The 24,001-nt window shown below is 42.2% G+C and overlaps 1 protein-coding gene across 1 annotated transcript in view; it reads right to left on the bottom strand.

The window, feature by feature from the left end:
* Positions 1-3,048: 3,048 nt before the first annotated feature.
* LOC124130894 overlaps positions 3,049-24,001 on the bottom strand; it is a 39,624-nt gene continuing 18,671 nt past the window's right edge. The window contains exons 2-9 of the mRNA XM_046493949.2: positions 14,419-14,624; positions 13,211-13,401; positions 12,208-12,281; positions 11,371-11,416; positions 10,244-10,315; positions 6,796-6,920; positions 5,438-5,647; positions 3,049-5,044 (exon numbers count right to left, since the gene is read on the bottom strand). Coding sequence (XP_046349905.2) covers positions 4,041-5,044; positions 5,438-5,647; positions 6,796-6,920; positions 10,244-10,315; positions 11,371-11,416; positions 12,208-12,281; positions 13,211-13,401; positions 14,419-14,624 — 1,928 coding nt within the window. The 3' untranslated portion in view covers positions 3,049-4,040. The remainder of the gene's footprint in view (positions 5,045-5,437; positions 5,648-6,795; positions 6,921-10,243; positions 10,316-11,370; positions 11,417-12,207; positions 12,282-13,210; positions 13,402-14,418; positions 14,625-24,001) is intronic.

The raw sequence follows: 24,001 nt of genomic DNA, 5'->3' as shown, positions 1-24,001 counted from the left end.
ACAGCAGGCTTAAGCGATAACAACTTAGAGTATAATAAGTAAGAGATTATATGGATGTCAACGTCTTTATTATGCTTACTCCTTTATCATGTGAATGCCTTTCAAAGACTTGTTACGGGATAATGCCTTTGACATTACCTAGTCCTGTTTTGGACTGTTTGATTTGAAACGCCCTCTTTGCAATGAGATAAGAAATCTATATTATTGTTTATAAATAATACAAACATGAATGTGGCTATATTGGTTGGTGCTTTGAAATAGTGTCGTTGTGGTTCCAAAGTGTCTGTAACTACCTGTGATATTATGCGATATGGGTGATCCAGTTTGTACCTCCATGTCAGAATGAAGAGATCTGATTGGTCAACGTGATCTTGATAAAAAACTATGGATCTCGCCTAAGAAGGGAATACATTTCTCAGCTTATTTCTGTAAGCTTATGTATTAAAGTAAAAGTGTATGATGACCGCTGTAACAATACAGTGCACGACATAACTGTATGCTAACATGAATAACCATATGATATATATTTATAACCATATCATCACATGACGCTGTTCGTTGTCCACATAAAACTTCGATACACAGCTTACCTGAATAAAACAAAGTACAAAGACACAAAGATATAAACGAAATATTCTAAATACTGAAGTTTCGTCAATCTAATATAGATATTTCGTCGATAATTTGGACAGATACATCAGCACAAATATATTCTAACTATTATAGTATTGTCATGGCAACCAGAGTATACATGTAATCAATGTTTTGGCAATTGTAAGTAGACAAGCAGAACACTTTCAAATATATAAACATTGACACACGTGTATATTTGCATTCTAATGGCGTAAGTAATTACGAGAAAAAGACACAATAGCACAATTATAATAGTAACAAACTTTGAAAATAAATGGATTTTGGTAACAACACACAAGCACTTTCTGATTACAATGGAAACGTGTAAGAAAAGACAGTCAGCTTTTATATTATGAATACAAATTAACTGATAACAGGAATATCGATTCCACCATGAAGTGAATCTGTTTTCCTGATGCTAACAACCCACAAAGTTTTGCATTGTACTACCGCTTCACTCCGTGTACGTGTAGAGTAAGTAGGTGAGTGAGTGAGTATGGTTTGACGCCGCTTTGAGATATAGTCCCGCAATATCACGGCGGGGGACACCGGAAACTGACTTCACACATTGTACCCATGAGGGGAATAGAACCCGGGTCTTCGGCGTGACGTGCCAACGCTTAACTGGGATAGATACCCTTGACCCATTCGTCACCATCTCGTCTTCGCTATATCTCAAATTAGCACACACGTTCCCTCACGTATTTGATTGGTCGGCTACATTTAGCGGATCTTCCTACGGCTAAGGGACGGAACTCTGTATGTAGATAATTGGCGTGTATTGGAATTTACAGCCATAAAATACGTGAAATGTGAAAAGGTGGAGTTCAACCACATGACAATTTATCATAAAGCAATGATATCTACATACCCCTCGCTATCCCTGTCAATGGCAATAATATGCAAAAATCATCAAACGTTAGAATTGGTCTTCAGCAACCAATGCTTGTCGAAAGGGGCGACTAACGGGATCGGGTGGTCAGGCTCGCTGCATGTCATTGTATCCCAATGCGTTGATCGATTCTCATAATGTCAGAGGGGCGGTCGGGTAGCCTTGTGGTTAAAGGGTTCCCTCGTCACGCCGATGACCCGGGTTCGATTCCCGGTACAAAGTGTGAAGCCCATTTCTGGTGTCCCCAGCGGTGATATTGCTGGAATATTGCTAAAAGCGGCGTAAAACCATACTCACTCACTCACTCACTCATTATGTCAGTCACTGGATTGTCTGGTCCAGACTCGATTATCTTAATACCGCCGTCATACAACTGGAATATGCTGAGAGCGGCGTTAAACAAAACAAACAAACAAACAAACAAAGGGGAACAGCTAAAGCATCGGGTGAACTTCTGCACCAAATAAGCACCGACATAAGACTGAACAGGACATGCATATGTATAGCGGATACGGTTACAATGGATAGTGACCAAGATGACAGTGGATAGTGCGTAGAATGATAGTGAATATGATATAAAATGATAGAGGGCAATACGACAGCGGATAGTGACTATTTCGACAGTATGTGTACCCTGTGGATGATAGCGTTCACAAAAAACAGCCTATCCACGTGATCATGAGATGATTAATCGACCACAACGCACGCTCCGTGGGTAATTCAAGTACAATGTAAATTAAATACTTTGCGGTAAAATGCCGACCGAACACTGATGTTTCTAATTGAAAGCAACCCTTTCCATATTCGCTAGACATCTCTGCAAAAACCAAAATCGATTCCCTTTCCGGCTCTATCATAAGCATGTGTTTAGGAATCACTATCAAATGGTGATGGTACCAAGCGCTCACCTTAAAAAAAAACACAGGAAAATAACATGTTCTACATTTCAATGTCACATATACCAATCTGTCTGTAAGTGAGAGGGTACGGTTTACGTCGCTTTTACTAATATTCCAGAAATATCACGGCGGTGGACACCAGAAATGGGTTTCATACATTGTACCCATGTGGGGTGACAAGCGAACGCTTTAAGTGAAAAAATACAACAAATTAACTGGACTGAAGTCGGAAGTAGGGGTAAGGGAACCGAGTGTACACCTGGTGAAAAGGGAAGCACGCTCACCATGTGTTTCCACAAGAACAGCCGCTTAAAAAATCGCATCCTATTTTAATACTTTTTGTTTGTGTACACAAAGTGACATACACGGTATTAAAAAAAAATACCCGAAACCGATTATCTAAAGACATGTTTTGTAACTGTTTATTTGCAACAGTTATTTGACTGCCTTCTCCAATACTTGGCAGGGGGCACGGGTGGCCCAGTCGTCTAAGGCGCCGCAATTTGCTGTGCAGAGTTGCGTCCCTTCGGCACGTCAGAAACCTTTGATTGTGGGTTCGAATCACGGTTCGCCCCGATTATGTTTCTAGGTTTGTCAGCACCATACCCGTGCTCGTGGGTTTCACCGAAGTGGTAAACGTCTGAGACTTGCTTTCCTCCCACATTAAGCTGACACGCCGCGATATAACTGGAATGCTGTTAAAAGCGGCGTTAAACCCAACTCACTCACTCACTCCAATACTTGGCCTGTTCCTACATCATATGATGTGCCTAAGTTCTTTCGATCATCTAAAGGAGCTGCATTGTTCTCGTACTAACGTTGCAACAGCTATCAGTGATATCGTAGACACATTTCACAATGAGACCAATGACACATGTTGATATTTCCATAAGATACATGGAAGATCAGAATATATTAAAATGAGAAACAGGTGTTCCCGGCATTTTTCCAGGTGCAATTTTCATCTTGAAGCACATCTTACATGTTTAAGGGGCGATTCATGTTATCTCGGAATTCTGTTCACCATTGACTTGGGAATTAGGAGTCCTCGGCCACACTACGAAACCCTTTCTCCTCAAATCTGCCAAACTTTAGACGGATAGGCATATTACGATTTGAAACACAAAATTGTTTTTCACAAACTTGAACCAATCCTGCTGGATTCCAATTGGCCCGTGTCAAGTAACAGTTAAGAGCACAAATACGTCTATGTGAAACAAACAGGGATATCTTTGATATAGGAAACATTTAGATGGAGGTTTGCTGAACTGATGTTGATTATGCTGTTTTAGTTGGAGGATGAAACATAAGAACTAACTTGACCTTTTGTTTCCTCTTCAGCTATAAAATACATTTCGTATATTTCAAAACACATTAAAACACCAAAACGGCATGGTAGTGACCTATTTCATAGGTAAAACATTGAACACATAATTATATATGTCACAGCACGAAAACATGATTTTTAAAACTATAAAATATAATTAATCATCCAATGAATATTAATTCATTGTAAAGGTTGTTGAATGGCAGACAGTTTAACGTGACGTAACACGTGGTAATGCTGACACGGAAATGCTGAAGTAATGCTGGAATAATGCTGAAATATTTTTGAATCAAGCTTCTGGTAGCTTCACGTCATCTTCTGTCTGTGGAACAGAGTTATCTCCCTTGGAGACTTCTTTTGAGGCGAATTCTTCCGCTGCACTATTATCTCTTATGCCATCATCAGCAGTGTCATTTTCATCACTAACCGACGCTTCTTCAACAGTTAGAGCGGGTATAGCCATGCTAGTAGCGTTACCCAGTACTGGCCTTGTATCCTGGGTTTCGACGGAAGTGTTGATGACGTCACAGTCACCATCCGGGCCCTTTTTATTCTGACCATTCTCTGTTAAGAAGAACGCAACACTGGCATCATTGATGGGACCCGTAAGAGGGGGACTACTTTCCTGCGCAACCTCTTCCTTGGACGGTGTGATGGGGCCTTCAACGACTTCGTCGACGTCTGGCGTCATGTCTTGCTCACTCATCTGTAACGGCTCCATTGAGGCTCCATCCGTGACACTAGGGAGTTCAATGTCCAAGTCCTTGAATGCCAAATGTTCCTCGCCAGCCATAGGTTCATCACGTGGTATATCATGTTCCTCTGTAGGTTCTTCCTTTGGGTTTTCCAATATTTTCTCTTTAATTTCTTCTGTTTCCCTCTGTATGGTAACACTTTTAACACTCCCGGGATGAGATCTTGTCTGCGGAACTGCGTGTGCGTTGATTATAAGCGGTTCGTCGTTCCAGTGATTTGAATCACCGGACACTGACGGTACATTTACCGATCTGTCCACCAAGATCGGCTTCGGTTTCCGGGGTTTGATTACCGGCTCCTTCCGTGGTTCCTCATCGTCCTTCACCTTCTCTTCTGTCATGTGATTCGATTTATCCGCTCCATCCTTGGCCGACATGGCATTTGGTGTAGGAGGAGGCTGGTTGATCAACGATGTTTCCTCAACAGGGTCACGTGACTTCCGGATTCGCTCCATCGATATTCCTTGCACGGACGGTAATCGGGAGTTCAGCTTTGGCATGCTGTTAGCTCGGTTCAATGTGACACCCATTCCTCGACCTGAAATATAGTCATGTTTCTTCGTTTCTTCGGAATTATATGTAGATAGATTTCACACACATATCGTGATAATATTGCAAATATTAACCCATTTAAATAGTAAATTATCTTAATTCCTACAAAGAAACAGTTTGTTTTCAGTGGATTGTCATTTGATTAGCATTAAAACTGCTTTTCATAAGGTGTTTTACAGGAGAATGATCTATTATTTGATTTGAAATGCGTTTTTATTGACAGTGTTGCAGATGAGGCTATTTATTTTCTTCAGCGTCACAATTATTTACCGTTTAACCCATTTGGCGAAAAGACATTTTTCAAACGAAGATTTTTTTTAAACTGCTTTGATTATTTATTACAGCTTGTGTATATATATTCTTTCAGGAGAATACTGACCTTTCACGTTTAATCCACTTGGCCAGAATATCAACTCTTCATAAACTCTCTCGTCGCCATGTTTGTCAGCCTCGTTCCCGTGACTGTCGCCCCAGGCCTGTTTTGGTTGGCTGGTAGCCGGAGTAGGTCTTCGGCCATATCCGGGAGCTGTCTTTGGTCTTCGGGGAGTCATCGGGGAGGAAACCTCATCAACGTCAGAGCGGGGTGAGTCTGTGTGAGCAATGAGTGAACGAGCAAAGGAAGGAGGGAGAACTACAGTAAACTACGGTTATAACGAACTCAAAGGGATCACTAAGTTAAGTTCGTAATAACCGAAGCTCGTTATAAGCATATATACGGCATATATACAGTTACTGTACATGTCCGGGACAAATAATCAGTTCGTTATATCCGTAAGTTCGTCGTAACCGTGTTCGTTATAAACGTAGTTTACTGCGTCAATATACGTGACTATCTTGCTTTTATTTGAAGTTGTGAGCGGTTTGGGAATAAATGAATAAATATATTTAACGTCCCTTTGAAAAGCACTTCGGTTACATAATTACGAGTCAGCTTGGTGTTGAAGGGCGCATGAATGTGATATAGGTTATAAGCGAGAATCTCTTTGGGGATGATCAACGATCGTCATGGGAACAATGTCTACGTAGGGAAGAAGTGAGTGGCTGAGTAAGTTTTAACGCGGCTTTTAACAGTATTGCAGTTATATCGCGGCGTGTCAGCTTAATGTGGGAGGAAAGCCCGAAGTGATGCAGGTCTCAGACGTCTACCACTTCGGTGAAATCCACGAGCATGGGTATGGTGCTATCTAATCTAGAAACATAATCGGGGCGAACCGGTACTCGAACCCACAATCAGAGGCTTCTGGCGTCCCAAAGGGGCGAACCGGGATTCGAACCCACATCCATATGCTTCTGGCGTGCTAAAGGGACGCAACTCTGCACAGCGAATCGTGGCGCCTTAGACGACTGGGCCACCCGTGCCCCCGTCGGGAAGAAGGGTGTTCTGCTTAAGACTGTGAACTGGAAGATGTTCAGGGCCCACTTGCACAAAGCGATCTTACCGCTAAGATGATCGTAACTCCCATACTTTAACATAGGCTTACAATAGCCGTAGCGCTAAGATCGCTTAGTGCAAGTGGGCCCTGATCACTAATACCCACATTCCAGCTCTATTAGGACGGGAGACACGCGAAAAGTTTCGAATATTTCACTCCGAGTGACCGGCGAGCGAACTAACCACACCGCTCCCCACAGTCGGGCTATGACGAAATACTTGTTTCTCCAAGCAATCATATGTCATTGATATGAAACGGGAAAAGTATAACGGTACTGTTGAGTCTTGATATGTCGAATACCTACCTGGAGGGGCACACGGAGTGTCGAATACATCCTTCAGCTTGTGAGTGACAAAACACGCTGTAGGATTGTTCCTCGGCATGTAGACTCCATACATTGTCAAACTCTTGGAATCTAAACAGTGGGCCCTGGAATTAGAAAGACACATGGTGTGCTACTTTATTCGCAGTGAAGATATATACGTATGTGACCCGCCAGGAGAAAAGGGACCTTACGGCTGCAAGGATACAATTGTGCTGTGACGTCATAAAAGAAATACAATTGACGTCAGTATTTACCCCGTATAAATCGCGGTGTTCGGATCGTACAAACATATCTTACTCTTCGCTCGTTCGTTCTAAATGTAATGAAAATCATTATGTAAAAACTTTAGATGTCTTATTTCAGGGGCGGTCGGGTAGCCTAGTGGTTAAAGCGTTGGCTCTTCACGCCGAAGGCCCGGGTTCGAATCACATGGGTACAATGTCTGAACCCCTTTTCTGGTGTCCCCCGCCGTGATATTGCTTGAATATTGCTAAAAGCGGAGTAAAACCAAACTCACTCACTCACTCACTCACTCTTATTTCAAATAATGAGACAACTATCTAAAAACTGCAATCATTACATAAACAGTTATAAGCCTGAAATGAGTCCAAATGTTTGTTGTCCTGTATTTTTGTAATACATATGACTTGAAGGTTATGAGTTGTATTTCTGTGGATACTGTAGTTTTAAAATATAAAAAATTTTGATTTGAAGTTTACACGATATACGGCTTTTCCATTGGACGAGAGGTCGGTCACATGACCGCGAAATTGACGTTCATAAGTGTATGAACGACGCAATTTGACGTTCATACGTTTTTCACGAGACTGTGTTCTTGAAATGACGTAAACACTGACGGACTACTTCCACATTCCTGGGGAAACCCCTGGAAATTCCCTAGCACGAAAACATGCATAAGCGTTCTTTCTGATCATTTAGAACCTTTATTCTTGGTCTCAGCGTTTCAGTATACTTTGAGAAATGTCAGAGACCATGACTGCATGATTGTTCACGAATATCCTCGCTACGGCCCATCCTAATGAACAAACGAAGAAATGCACATCTAAACTATCGTAGTATCGACTCGATCCGTGCCTAGGCTGACATTGACCGTCTCCAGCAATCTATGAATTTACCTTTGTGTCTGTTTGACGCATCTTTATTCACCTTTCAATGATCGGCCAGTTGATTAATGATGACTAACACATGTAACCGCCAAAGGTTCATCAACAACTTCGGAAATCTCTCCCGTCACGTTTATCGTGTCGGCCATTTTGATGTCTTGTACTTGATGTAAATGTATTACGACGCGCTGTCATTGTGACTGACTTACTGAGGTAGTTCTTTACAGACCTTTCTCATCTAATGAGGATATGATTTGAACACATGTGTTGCGTAAGATGTTTCTGGAGAGCAAGTTGTGCATCCATACGCCCATGTCACCTCTCTTTTTGAGGAACTATTTTACTCCGCGATATAGCTGGTTGTTGTATGGCTGTCAGTGTAAACATGAAGATACACGTACTAAATAAAATTGTGTTTAGATCTAGGCCTACGTCGCAAGCTCCGACGTTCATACAGTTTGGCCCTCACTCTATGAAGGTTCATACTCCAATGAACTCACACAAAGTGAAGGTCAATTCTTAAATAAGTCACAATGTGACTTGTCACCCAGAAGGCCCTTATCTCATGGTTGGTCACGTGTTCTGTTGTCTACTTCTCCTACGCCGCCTTCAGTTGGGGACCGGCCATTCATTACAGGGGAGAGTAATAAAAAAATAATATATTTTTGCATTTTGTCTATTGAGGGAGAGTCGTGAAAAAAAATGTTCTAGGACATGGAGAGGGTCATCTAACAATATGACCAGGATAGGGGGAAGATAATTATTTCAGCACATTAGCGCATCTTAAACCTCTGACCTACCCGACCCTGAAATAAATGACCGAACCCTTGAGTCACGACGTGTCGTATTGATGACAATGATGCAGATCTAGAACGTCTGTAACCACTTTGGTGAAACGGCTCAGACGGCTAGGGCATATACGACTAATAATTCTAAACTGCAAAACGGTGAGTACTACACTCCGTGTGCTTCCATGATATAGAGAGTACAGTACATACAGACCTTACATGGACAATAATCTTGAAGTCCTTGAGATAGGGAAATTCAAAAGATTGTCGCATAACAATTTTCTTGAAAGTTGTCACTGCCAGAGGCTGACTATATAGAGTAGTCTGTCATACAGACCCTGAAACAACTATATCCAGTACAGCCCATGCAAGTCTATAATATTTAGCAAGTCTTGATAACTGCAGTATCTGGCCGAAAATGAAAAAAGTCTCTGTGTTCCTTTTTATTATATTTTATAACTATAATTTAACAACTGTAAACAGATTTTTTATATTTATGTTCATTTCAGAGATTAGGTGTTAGTCTATATATAGAGTGACTTCCCTTACAACAAACACACACACTCTCTCTCTCTCTCTCTCTCTCTCTCTCTCTCTCTCTCTCTCTCTCTCTCTCTCTCTCTCTCGTAGAACTAAACGGGAAAGCTCACGTGCTGTTTTACGATCTGACCATGCTGCAAAGTGTGGTAAGACACGAAGGATATGATTCTTGATAACCGTGTTCATACCAACGAGAGTAAAAAAACACAGTGAATTTGCAGCGCCAGTTGGGATTACCTCCCTTGGGTTAACCTGCGTGCGCACCAAACTGAGGCGAAGTGTGGACATGTGCACACTCACCAATTTCATTGATCTCATCTTGTTCGATTCGAAACATCTCATCGTCAAGATCTGATAAACCCCGGTGAATGGTGCTGAAAAACTAAGAAACATAATCGGGGCGAATCTGACAATCGAACCCACGATCAAAGGTTTCTGGCACGCCTAGGGGACGAAAATACACAGCGAATTGCGGCGCCTTAGACGACTTGGCCACCAGCCCCCCAACTCGAAGTGACGTGATGCGTGTGTGATGATGTATGTGCAGTCGCTGCTGTTGATGTGCAGTTGGAACCACACCAACATTCAAGTAAAGTATAGGCCTATTATCAGTGTCATTTTGAAACTTTACTGTTCTAGTTCCAACATATGAGGCTACTAACCCGTCTATTGGTACGCGGAAATCGGGACTTTGGTCCGCGGGACGCAAATAAAACGGTATTTGCTCCTCATATTCAACATTTAAAAATAATAACCGTGTACGCAAAAGTCTCCTATATAATATCTTATTTTTGATATTTTTTCAGTCATGTAACTTCAAATCGCACCCTTTTCTCAGTGCTTTTGCGATTTGTGTTTAGTAGTATTCGGGATTTAGGGGTGAGAAATTAGACCCAGTGTGAGAAATTAGATCGTATCTGGGATTCAGTGGAGGAGTGGGATGGCACCCCCGCATATCCAGTTGTTCCGTCTCACCTGTTGTAGCGTGCTCCGGTTATGAAGGAATGGAAAGACTCGCCATTGGTTGCGTGGAGTTCTTGAAAGAATCTGTGGTAACAAATAATGTGGGGTAAAGTATCCAAAAATGTTTTTACGTCTACATCGCCAAGAAATGGTGAAAATTGTTAGAATTATCTTTTTAAATGTTTGTTTGTTGTTTAACGCCGCACTCAGAAATACTACAGCTATATGGCGGCGGTCTGTAAACAATCGAGTCAGGACCAGACAATCCAGTGATTGACATCATGAGCATCTATCCACGTTACAATGTTAATTAATGGTGACAGCAGTACTAAGTTGGACATGGTTTATGTACGAATTTCGCTCATTATGAATAATCTACACAGTTAATCAGGGTTTGACAAATGTCTTATCTACACACTAGCCCACTGGTCCAGTAAGAAATAAAAACTACTGGCCCAGATATTAAGTTACAAGTCCAACAGAAATTCAGAAGTTTAAGAGCGCAAACACTTGTCAATATAGTTAAAGTCGTTTTATTCATGACTTTACTGACTTTGTTTATTTCATGCACTTCTAACCATGGAAATTTGAGCTTCCACGACTGTTGGAATGTCCTTCCCCTCTTTCTTGTACTTTGTGTTGGTTCGCAGGGCTTTTCTATTTGCCGCAGTGGCTCTAGAAACTTCCACGAAGCGGTTCCGGCCGTAACGGCCATTACAGAATTGTGAGCGTAAAAAGTAGCATTAAGTTGATAGGTCACATTAGTCACTTCTTGTTTGCTACGATGGAATTTATTGGTTATTAACAACTGGTCTCTCACTTTCCTATGTAGAGTTGTTATCACAGCATGTGCATGCCACACGGACATAAATAGCCAGTTTACAGATATTTTATACATCGTGTTACGGTCTCGGTAAGGGAGGTAACTAAGATTGGTAGTTGGCAGAGACAAGTTGCTGCACGGCTTTTGTTGACCGAATAAAAGATCGAGTGAGTTTTAGCCTAACTTAAAGCGATTGGTACACCATTATTATTTCAATAGCCAGCTGGTCCAGTATAAATATAAAATTACTGGCCCAGATCAAGTTTCACTAGCATTTGTCTAGTTGGCCGGCGTATTTGTCGAACCCTATACTTACTCTTTGGTGTTTGTGTATGCAGAGCCTGTTTTAATCTCGCCCTCCCCTGAAACAAGCATATGTATACTTTTTTTATAATTCCGAAACATGATCAATATGTTTGTAATTCTAAAGAAGTCAATGGTATATTGTTAAGGGTGGTCTCGTCCAACTCAGCTGGCTCATTTTGACGATCGGGTTCTGGGTATATTAGTTGGTTGGTTGGTCGATTTGTTGTTTAACGCCGCACTCAACAATATTCCAGCTATATGACGGCGGTCTGTAACATAATCGAGTCTGGACCAGACAATCCAGTGATTAATATCATGAGCATCGATCCGCGCAATTGAGATCGATGACATGCATCAACCAAGTCAGCGAGCCTGACCACCCGATCCCGTTAGTCGCCTTGTATGACAAGCATAGTCACCTTTTACCTCAAGCATGGGTTGCTGAAGACCTTTTCTACCCCGGAATCGTCACGGGTCTCTGGGTATATTAATATACCCAGTGACGCATCAGTGGATGGGGACACGGTGTATAGTCAAATTTGAAATTATTAACAACAGTATATGTGTATGTTGGTTTGTTGTTTGACGCCACACTCAGCAACATTCCAGCTAAATGAAGGCGGTCTGCAAATAACTGAGTATGGACCAGACGATCCAGTGATTGATATTATGAGCATCGCCCCACGCTGTCGGGTACGTTACACGCCAATCCATGTAGTCGCCATTTAGAGCTACGACGTATCACAGATAGCTCTCACTGAACAGTATAACCGAAGGACAACGAGAGGGTAGCACCGTTCCTTAAATACATCTATTCGTGAGAAAGGTAAACGGATTAAATAGTTACGTTTCATTGTCTCTCGTCGTATTTCATAGGAGTTGACGGGTGCTGAGTTTGTTCGTTGTCGTGCCCGGAGTAACCTGCAACATAGGGACACAAACTAACCCTGGATTTTGTTTCTATAAGTGAGTGAGTGAGTGAGTGAGTGAGTGTGGGTATATTTTTACGCCGCTTTTAGCAGTATTCCTGCAATATCATGGTGGAGGACACCACAAATGGGCTTCACACATTGTACCCATGAGGGCAATCGAACCTGGGTTTTCGGCGTGATGGGTGAACGCTTTAACCACTAGGCTACCCCTACGCCCCTGGTTGCATAAGTAGAAGTATAGATACGTATATAAAGTAAGGTTTTATATTATTAGTTATAGTGTCTTTAGTGTGATATCAGGTTCGCAGAAAAAAATATTCGGCGAGGCGTAAGCCGAGCCCAATATGTTTCTGCTAACCTAATATGACACCGTATACGGCAACTAAAGACACCCTAACGAATTTATAATGCCTAAAAGGTTACATTCTCTGGTATCCTTATCTCACGTGTCATGTCAAAATGAAAACTTGACACTAACAACCGTACGTTGACGTGAAGGGTCAAAGGGAGACTACTCTTCAAACCTTAGAGGCCAAACCTTGTTCAAAATTTTAATATAATCATGAACGTGATCTAAAAACAGATTGATGTCCTTTCACATCACAATTAATGATAGTAAAACACAAAACAGTGTCAAATAACGAATTTCGGTTCCAGAATTTCCATGCGAAATATGTGAGGTGGGTGTTGGAAAATCCAAAATGGCTGTCACTGACGGTATACAGTCTCATATTAGGTCAGTATCAAGCATTTTGGATTTTTACTGACGGTATGCGGGCTCATGTGGGGTCAGTAGATCTGCACCCTGATTGGTCAATCTCACTTTGAGGCATAATAAGGATTTATATTTGTTTGTTTATTTGTTATAATAACAATTGTTGTTAACAATAGTATCACGTCTTTTCTATTTCAACTCACGTCGTTCTGGTTGGTCGGCCATACTTCAGGTTGACCTCGTTTTGGCTCTGGTCCTTCAGTTCTGTGGCTGAGAGGTACTGGTGGGTTCTGTTCGGCCGGTAGTACGTGACGCCGTCCCGGGACAGGGGAGGCTGACATTTGTTGGGGTTCAGTACTGCTGACTTGCTGAGCCGAATGTACTGGTGTTCCTCCTGAAACAAGGAGCATGTGTTATACCAGTGGCTCAGTGGGTTGAAACTTTACTTGTCATCGGCAGACTTGTCTTCTTGGCTTGTTGTATAGTTTCTCACTCAGCAATATTCCAGCTACATGACGCTGGTCAGTAATTAATCGAGTCTGGACCAGACTGTCCAGCGATTTACATCATGAGCATCGATCTACACAACTGAGATACGATGACATGCATCAACCAAGTCACCGAGCTTGACCACCCGATCCCGTTAGTCAACTCTTGTGACAAGTATGGGTTGCTAACTCGGATAATTACGGATCGCATCGGCCGAACTTCAAGATATTAATAGGACTTTAATAATCTATAATTTCTGTGTGTCGCCATGGTGACGTCTGTAAGTAAACACTGATCAATAGTGACGTCTGTCAGTAAACATTTACGCATGGTGACGAGAGTCAGTATACATTGGCCCATGGTGACGAGAAGTAGTGTACATTGGCCCATGGTGACGAAAAGCAATATGCATTGACCTAGGGTGACGAGGGTCAGTGTACAATGGCCAATGGTGACACCATTAACTATGGTGATGCGAATCAGAATGTACAAAAAGGTCATGTATTCACAAACTATGAGTGAGTGAGTTGGGTTTAACGCCGCTTCTTAACAGTAGTCCAGTTATATCACGGCGTGTCAGCTTAATGTCCCCGGGGGGAAAACCCGTGTGATGCAGGTCTCAGACGTTTACCACTTCAGTGAAACCCACGAGCACGGGTATGGTGCTGACAAACCTAGAAACATAATCGGGGCGAACCGGGAATCGAATCCACAATCAAAGGTTCCCGGCGTGCCCAAGGGACGCAACTCTGCACAGTGAATTGCGGCGCCTTCGACGACTGGACCACCAGCGCCCCCTCACAGACGATGACGATATCATTATGCATCATCCTACGTTGACTAAACCGATAAGACATTGCCCTGTGTTTCACTAATCACCAATCACACATTGTGGGATGACCAACCTTGACCGTTCGCTTACCTTAGAGGGAGACATGAACTTGTGCAAGAAGAGCGGCGACTCTCCACTGTGAGTGACCTCTTTGCTCGCCTCCACGCTCCATGTCGGAGACCCATGGACCTCAAGGAACTCCTCGTCAAACAGCTGGTCGATCTCCGCGCGCAACTTCCGGTGGTACTCCCGGCTCTTCTCCTGAGATAAGGGCGTGGGCGGATGTTTCGAACATCCTGCAACAGAAGCAGTCGGCGGTTAGTTCAGTTACTTGGTTGTTTTATCAAATTACGTTTTTTTCAAAATCACTTACATGACTTTTTTTTAATATTGTATATCTGGTTACCTTTAAAATATCTGCAGTCTGACATCTTACAACTAAAGTCCAACGAAATACGGTTTAATCAAGGTCCTGTCAGACATATGTGAAATTATCCGTTGTAAGAGACATGTAAGGCGATATTTCAAATACTATCAATAACTTTGCAGGACCATTGAATCACTTCGTTTCTGACAGTAAACTACGGTTATAACGAACTCCACGGGACCACTAATTTTAGTTCGTTATAACCGTAGTTCGTTGTAAGCATATATAGAGCATAACTACAGCAAATAGTCGGGACAAAAAATTAAGTTCGTTATATCCGTCAGTTCGTTATAAGCGTGTTCGTTATAAACGTAGTTTACTGTATTTTGAGATATTTTGTTTGTGTCATCAGGTTTATTTTCCAACATACAAAATGCGGTAATGACAGCAAACATATCAGTCAAGCTGAGGTGGTACAACATGAATTCACAGGCAAAAGAATTGACAATTTGCCCTTGAATTGTCCCTGTTCTGGCATTTGTATATTCAGCCGATTATATCGAACCTTGTGCTGTGGAACAGAATCAGTAGATTCATGGAGGAAAGTAGGCTAACGCTTAGTCTCCGAAAATATATAAGTTTGATTTAGCAAGCCACTACATATAAATTGAAAAGGAGCCCCGGGGAGTTGGTAGATTCAGAACGGGCTTCACTTAGGGCTATAGAATAACAGTAAGGGCTGTGGGAAAGGGGAAATAATATGGCTCAGGATTGTTATGAATACAATTATGTGTGTACAAAGGGTGAAAATCGTAAGGTAAGACTGTTTAGTTGAAGGTTGCTATGCATGAAACCCATCTTCCCCTGCCTCTGTGAGAGTACTGGTTAGTACAGGTTCTCGGTAACCCATGTGTGTCGTACGAGGCGATCAGATGGATCAGTCCGGTGAAGATTCTGGGTTCAGTAAACAATGCTTGTCGTAAGAGGCGACTAACGGGATCGGGTGGTCAGGCTTGCTGACTTGGTTGATGCATGTCATCGTATCCCAATTGCGTAGATCGATGCTCATGATATCAATCACTGGATCGTTTGGTCCAGATTCGATTATATACAGACAGCCGTCATATAGCTGGAATATTTGCTGGGTGAGGCGTTAAGCAACAAACAAACAAACAGATCAGATGGATCGATTGGTCTGATTTTCCATAGCGTTCTCTTGCCTTCCCCTACCGAGGACCCGGGGTAGAAGGGGGGGGGGGGGGGGGGGGGGGGGTGAGTGAGTGTGGTTTTACGCCGCTTTTATTCAGCAATATTCCAGCAATATCACGGCGGGGGGACACCAGAAATGGGCTTCACACATTGTACCCATGTGGGGAATCGAACCTGGGCCCTAGTCGTGACGAGCGAACGTTTGAACCACTAGGCTACCCGACAGCCATTGGATGACCTGGTTGATTGTGCGTATTCGTACCACAAGGTCAATCACTATGCATGTGTTACTGGTGGGGCAACTCACGCTCATCTGTCCTCAACATGTGTTGAAGGTAAGATATTGGAATGACTTCGCCCTTTGGCCTTCAGGCATAATTCTTTTATAATGAACATATACTCAACAAAAATGTTAGGGATCATGAATATTTTCGGGGATATTTTTATAAAATTGTGTGTTGAATCTTTACAACAAATAAGTATCCTCCAAATATTCATGATCTCTGACGTTTGTAGTAGATCCTTAAATCGGTTATGACGCTGATCCATTTGCAAATCATTCAGTACAAGAAGCTGGAGGTACAATAGCGTATTTAATCTTCATTCGCAAAGGAGCAAACCACAGCCTGCATGTGGATATTACAGCAGTACACGGATATGAGGAGGGACCTGGTGGCACATTCGATTGGGCAGAGTTGCGCCCCTTCCCCACTTTCCGGATCCGTTGGTTGCGGGTTCGAATACTGAATTTGACCCAATTACATAAAAGATCCTTTTGTAATCTTGTATTATTATTGTTGTTGTTGTTGTTGTTGTTGTTATCATCATCATCATCATCATTATTATTATTATTATTATTATTATTATTATTATTATTATTATTATTATTATTATTATTATTAACTGCATTACCCAGATTGTCAGAAGGGCTGTATTACGGGTAGCAAACCCTGGTACTCCCCCAATGTCAGTCAACAGATTGGGAGGCACCAAACCTAAAGCACCGAAGACAATGGGGAGAAGTTGTAGTAGTCGTAGTAGTAGTAGTTGTGGTAGTAGAACTACATAAATATATAAGATACACTGATTGACTCGGTCATCAGGATATGTGTTTTGGTTCCATTAATTTTGTAAACGTCTAAGATCCACACAACTTCCGGTTCCCCTTCCATGTGACACGCCGTGACATTACTGAAACCAACTCACAGCAGTGAGTACACCTGTCCTTGCATCACAAACTTTAACGAGACCCTTTTTTTCTTATTAAAGTGAAAGCATTCTCCGCTATGTGCTCAGAGACCTTCCCGTGAAGACAAAGACTTGAGTGCAATATTACACTGAGGAGTAGATAATGCACGCGATATTGCGCAGCAGCATATTAAGGACACACTGTTAAGAACGTGTTCTTACCAATTTGCCGGGAAACGTAATATTTCTTCAAAGAATTCCCACTTTTGTATGCACCAGGTGCGTGTTGACAAAACACCTTATGTGCATTAAGGCATTAGCGGGAGATCACAAAAGGTGCATTGACAACAAACGGAACGAAATCTATGCAACAAGCTCTATTCACGAAGTAAGGTAACCCGAATACTATAAAAGAGCTTTTCAGAAGTCCTTAGCAATTCATGTACGTCGTTTAAATTGATCTGAATAGCTCTGGAGATACACGAAATGTAGGTAACATTTACTTAAAGGCCTTGCCCTTTCTGACACAGCTGAAGGAAAGCGGTTTTAAATTATGAGCATTTAACACAGGACTACGAACAGACAATTTGAATACATGACATGGTCATGTTCGCCGATAAGTGTCAAGTTGCGTTCACAGACGTCTGAACTAAGGTGACGCATGATTGACAAACTCTTTCTTCCCCGCTGAATTACGCTGTGTTAAGCCAGGTCATACTGTGTGAGATGCGAAAAGTGTTTTGAAACTTAAAATAATCTTTGAGTCGTGTAGCGAATTTTTGTTGTAGTTTTATTATGATGGTCGACTTAAGGATTTCAGCTTTATTACGATGGGCTGGAAGTAATCGAGGTTGGATCTGCATCAGGAACACCAGAGACAGATCTCCGCCATCGTGGTACGTTGACGCGCAACCAGCCAGGTCACCCGACCACTCGGTTCACAATAGTCTGGTTAGTTACTGGGCCCTTTAGTAACGCGAAGGGGTGGCGGGGGAGCCTCATGGCTAGATTGCTCGCTCGCCATGCTGAAGACCCGGTTTCCATTCCCCACATGAGTACAACATGTGAAGCCGATTTCTGGTGTCATCCGCCGATGAATTATGCTGAGATTAGTGATGAATTATGATGGAGTAAGTTATGAATTATGCTGAGATTAGTGATGAGTGAGTGAGTACGGTTTTACGCCGCTTTTAGCAATATTCCAGCAACATCACGGCGGGGGACACCAGAAATGGGCTTCACACATTGTACCCATGTCGGGAATCGAACCCAGGTCTTAGGCGTGACGAGCGAACGCTTTAACCACTAGGCTACCCGACCGCCCTAGAGATTAGTGATGAATTATGCTGAGATAAGTGATAAATTATGTTGAGATTAGTGATGAATTATGCTGAGATTAGTGATGAATAATGTTGAGATTAGTGATGAATTATGCTGAGATTAGTGATAAATAATGTTGAGGTTAGTGATGAATTATGCTGAGATTAGTGATGAATTATGCTGAGATAAGTGACGAATAATGTTGAGATTAGTGATGAATTATGCTGAGATAAGTGACGAATAATGTGGAGATTAGTGATGAATTGTGCTGAGATAAGTGACGAATAATGTTGAGATTAATGATGAATTACGCTGAGATAAGTGACGAATTATGCTGAATGATTTCACGTCGTAATGCTGTATCCGAGCAGCTTGAACTTCGTCAAGACGGCCAGAGGTCACCAGTGGGGTCAGTGATACATGCATGCACTGACACGGCCATACCCTAGTGACCATACAAGTTCTACTCATATAATACTGCCATTGTGACCACTCAAAACCCACGGGCTACTGATGACAAATGCTGCATTGGAGCGTGTTACACGGGACTTCAGACAGCTATTCCAGTTCGGAGACAACAGTATTAACCAACTACCGATGTAATAAACTAACAGACAGCATATAAGGTACCTAATTTAAGACGGTACTAAAATTAGAAATTAACGACCTTCATTAGAAGTGTTTTTTTCACGTGAAATCCCCATCAGCGTACCGTATACAGGCAATCAATCAGTCGACCTTTTCCCAAAAAAACAACCATAATGGCTTTACTTGATTATGTGTCATTTGGATTACAGCCATCAAAGTCAGCAATCGACATTGGTGCAGTTATTGAACCTTATTTACGTTTCCTTTTTATCAAGCCATTGATTTCATGTCTGCCATACATCGTTAACGTGTGTGTGGTCGCCCACGATGTCTGGTGTCGTGCATGGTGGCCTTGTGAACAAAGGCCAACTTCTATTTACGTGTGATGGAATTATTGCGGTACCTGTGGTGTGAGAATCGTTTTGCGCTTCCTGTATTTATATTCACGCTTCCTGTATTTATATTCACGCTGGAAAGATGCTTCACAGACTGTAGGGAATCGAATACGACCTGAAAGCGTTAACGTTTTACCTATCGAGAACCTATGTGTTTATCTCCCCCCCCCCCCCCCTCCCCCCTACACACACACACACACACACTTTATTGATAATATCGATAGGTCTAGCGGTATTGATTCCAATTGTTCATATCCTAACTTCCCATTGTAAACCTATAGGTCCATGCATAGATTGCCTCATCAGTTGTTATATACTCCACTCTCCAGCTCCCCCTCCCCCTCCCCCCTCCTCCCTGTAATGTAAGATGCAATCGTGTTTATCTGTATGTACATTCAATTTGGTTTCCAAAACCAATGCAGTTTTCATATTAAATTACAAGTATCCAATCGACTGTGTTCGATTTACATAATTCAGCACTGGTGGCCCAATCGTCTAAGTAACCTCAATTCACTGTGCAGATTGTGGGTTCGAATCCCAGACTCATCCTTACTGGTTTGTCAGCATCAAGGGCGTGCATGTTGGTTTCACTGCTAAAGCGGTAAACGTCTGAGACCCATATTACTTTCCCCCTCCCAATTGATATGATTCACTGTTCAAACCGGAGTTACGCCCACTCATATATAAGATATATAGTCAGGGCAAATATGTATTAACTTGTATTTGTTGGTAATACATAATTAACAGCGACAAATACCATTTCCGTTATCGTAAGAACTTCTACGATCACGACTGTATCATGAGTAGTTCTTTATGAATCACTATCAAATAGTTATGTCAACAGGTGATCGCGTAAAGGTGAGCGTATCCTGACCCAAACGGTAGCAACCGTCACAAACACATGCAAAGGCAAGTCAGTTGTTCATCTGAAAATCGCGGGAACATAGGGATAAAATAGGGACTTGCATCGGACATAATCTAAAATGGCAACACGTGATGACATTACACAATGAACCTTTGTGAAATGTAATACACGGGGATATATGAAGGTGGAAAGTGTTTAAATAAAACACTATTATTTGATTTTTGTTTCTTTGTTTGTTGTTTAACGCCGCACTCAGCAATATTCCAGCTATATGACGGTGGTCTGTAAATAATCGAGCCTGGACTAGACAATCAAGTGATTGACATCATGAGCATCGATCCACGCAATTGGGATGAATGACATCAACCAAGTCCGCGAGCCTGACCACCTGATCCCGTTAGTCGCCTCTTACGACAAGCATTGTCGCCTTTTACGGCAAGCATGGGTTGCTGAAGACCTATTCTATACTCCGGATCTTCACGGGTCCCATTATGCGATGAAAATATTAATATACCATAGGAGATAGAGCAAAGACGTCGTCGATTCATGTAGCAACAATGACCAGATTCTATACATGGTGTCTTTCAATGAGAGGTGGGCATTCCTGGCCCCAGTGTCAGTTAACAGCCGCGACAGTCAAGAACGTCCAGTGTTATTGTCAGTGTCAGTGTCGAAAGCAGTACCGACACGTTTAAATCGGGTGCTGAGATATCACATAAATCATATGGTCAGAAGTACGGTAAATATCCATGTGTTCAAGAGGGCACACCCCCACCCTCCTTCCAGAATAATAAATGTAGGATTTGTTAAGCTTGTAGCGTTTGCATCAGGGAAAATAGCCTTAACGTGTGTTGCTATTATGACATTATTTATGCTGGCATTAAAGCGAGGTTTGACTGAACTTGAATAAATTAGTTGCATAGCCGTCCGGAGCCATAATCTCCCAGTTCATTATTAGCACTGGTGTAAGACCAGATATATAAATTAGAGTCATTTATCAAACAGACGTCATGTAATCATATAGAAAACATTCTTATCAATCATTTCTCGCGACATCCCGTCAATACATGGACATTAGAGCGTCAACAGTCGACTTGACCTCCTGAGACATGTTGTGCAAGAACCCAAGCCTAATGTCAATAATGTTAAGAGCTTCAAACGATATGCATAAAAAGCCTGATTGAACACGTGCTATTCGCGATCAGAGTAACACAAGGCTCAACGTAATAAACATGATAATACATGCAATGAATTTAATGAGACTGTCCAACGCATAGTCAGTGGATGCCCATCTTTTGCACAAACACAGTATCTTAAGCGACATGATCCTTTTATTACCGTCTTCGCCATGCTTGTGGTTTTGACACAGAGGTTCATCCATGGTACGACCCAAATATGTAGAGGGCGTCATGGAAAATGATATTAAATACAAAATCCTTTGGAATGGTCCGTTTATAGCCTCAGATATATCCAGGCCAACAAACCTGATCTTGTCCTTTTTGATAAATCCAATGAAAACATTTATATTACATAATTTTCTGTCCCTTTTGACACTAATGTGATAGACAAGATTGAGGAAAAACATGGCAAATATGCAGACTTCGATTTCGAAATGTCACGCTTGCATCCCATGTACCAAGTTGTCGGACTCCCCATTGTTCTCGGTGCCTAGGTTTGATAACTCCCAATCTGTTGACTGACATTGGGAGAGTACCCGGGTTTGCTACCAGGAATACAGCCCTTCTGACAATCTGGGTAATGCAGAAGGCTGCAGTGTTGGGGAGTCTTCACATGTTCTGGGTGGGTTTGACTGGACCGCACTTTCTGTGAGAAGTCCCATTCGCTATCTGTGCTGCGTGTAGATGGGACAAGGGCCCTGAGCTGATGATGAGCCGAACCAGCGTGACTGGATCACCCAAACCCTCTTTGCTGCATTTTTTATTTTACTCTGTACATTCTATTAATACAGAGCCCTCAGTCATATGATCTTTTGAAGAAATTCAAAAGTTATATAATAATAATTATTTCGATATGTAATATTTTATACACCACGACGATGCATCTAGACACGTACATGCCTGCTTTTCTTTGAACCATATAATAAACTTATCTGATGGTGTTTCGATGTAAACTCCAGGAGCCCTTTAAAAATCACGAAAAAAGCCAAACATCGCGACATGACCTCGTTATAAAGGATATCAATTGATAGACTTAGGAATTAAGTTTGTTTATTAGTCAACCCGAGGTCTAAGTAAAGAAATACATTTCCAACATGCAAGTTGTTTCATATTATTCTAAACTAAAGTTAACTCCCTGCAACAATATACGCATGAAATAGGGTTTTATTCAGTTAATTTAAAGTTAACAAATAATCTTATTCCACTTAAGAGAATCATGGGTTTCAAGTGTAACATTGAAGAGATATAGACACACGTTACAGTACAGTACGACAGGTGAAGTTTGAAACATCTTACGTCAATATTCCGAACATGAATCTATGTGTTTAATTGATTCTTAGAGAGTTTCAGATATGGTCGTCAAATGGGTTCGATATATCCGACTTAAATATATCCAGACTTGACTGTTTCTGATAAGGTGAAGTGAGTGAGGGAGTGGGGTTTAACGCCGAGTGGAATACCATTGCAGTTTTTCGAGATCACGGCCGGTCAAGGTGAGTCGAGGTGAGGTGAGGTGAGGTGAGGTGAAAGGGGGTTTAACGTCGCGTCCAAGATTATTGCACTTATATAGCGACGTGCATGTGTGTGTGTGTGTGTGTGTGTGTGTGGCTGCTTGTACTAGTCCGGACTGATGACGATTCATAGTGCTAGCTCACTGAGATACCATGCCGCAGTTTAACATGAATACCCCACTCAGACACAGTATACTGACTCCGAGCCGACTAGTCCTTGTTTTATCCCCTTAATGCCGAGCGCCAGACAGGGTAACAACAAGTACCATCTTTTAACGTCTTTTGGTATGACTCGGTCGGGGATCGAACCCCGGACCTTCCGCTCTCCCGGCGGACGCTCTACCACTAGACCACGGAGACGGTCGGCCGGTCAAGGTGATTTGGGATTAAAACCGGAAGTGGTGCAGGTCGTTGACGTTTACCACGGGTATGATTCTGACACAAACCAAGAAATATAGCCAGGGCGAATCTAGGACTTGAACTTACGATCATAGGCTTCTGGCACGCCAAAGGTACGCAACTCTGCACACAGCGAATATCGCGCCTTAGGCGACCGTACCCCATAAGTGTTCCTAGCCGACGGTTTACATTGAATACAACCGAAATTCGGGAAGCCAGATATCACATAACGGTCGACTGTCTACATTGCAAGACAGGTGTATTACCGAAAGATTCAATTGAGATGAATGGATAAACGGTTAAGATGAACTCAGGCAGTGTTGAAACTTTGAAAACAGTCCAGGCGCTTATAGATAAACCAGCCCTCGTTTGTTGTTTCTTTGTTGTTTAACGCCGCATTCAGCAATATTCCAGCTGTATGGCGATTCCAGCTATTATATGTCAATAATCGGGTCATTGACATCAGGAGCATCGATCTACGGAATTGAGATACGATGACATGCATCAACAAGTCAGCGACCACCTGATCCCGTTAGTCGCCTCTTACGACAAGCATAATTGCCTTTCACTGCAAGCATGGGTTGCTGACGACCTATTCTACCTCGTATGAATAGGCTCACGTTATTTGAGAGTACCCCGGGGAGTACCCATGC

This window comes from Haliotis rufescens, unplaced genomic scaffold (assembly GCF_023055435.1).
Source record: "Haliotis rufescens isolate VD_foot unplaced genomic scaffold, xgHalRufe1.0.p SCAF_143, whole genome shotgun sequence".
NCBI lineage: Eukaryota > Metazoa > Mollusca > Gastropoda > Lepetellida > Haliotidae > Haliotis > Haliotis rufescens.
The sequence above is the reverse complement of the archived record's forward strand: the minus strand, read 5'-3'. Positions and strand labels throughout refer to the sequence as shown.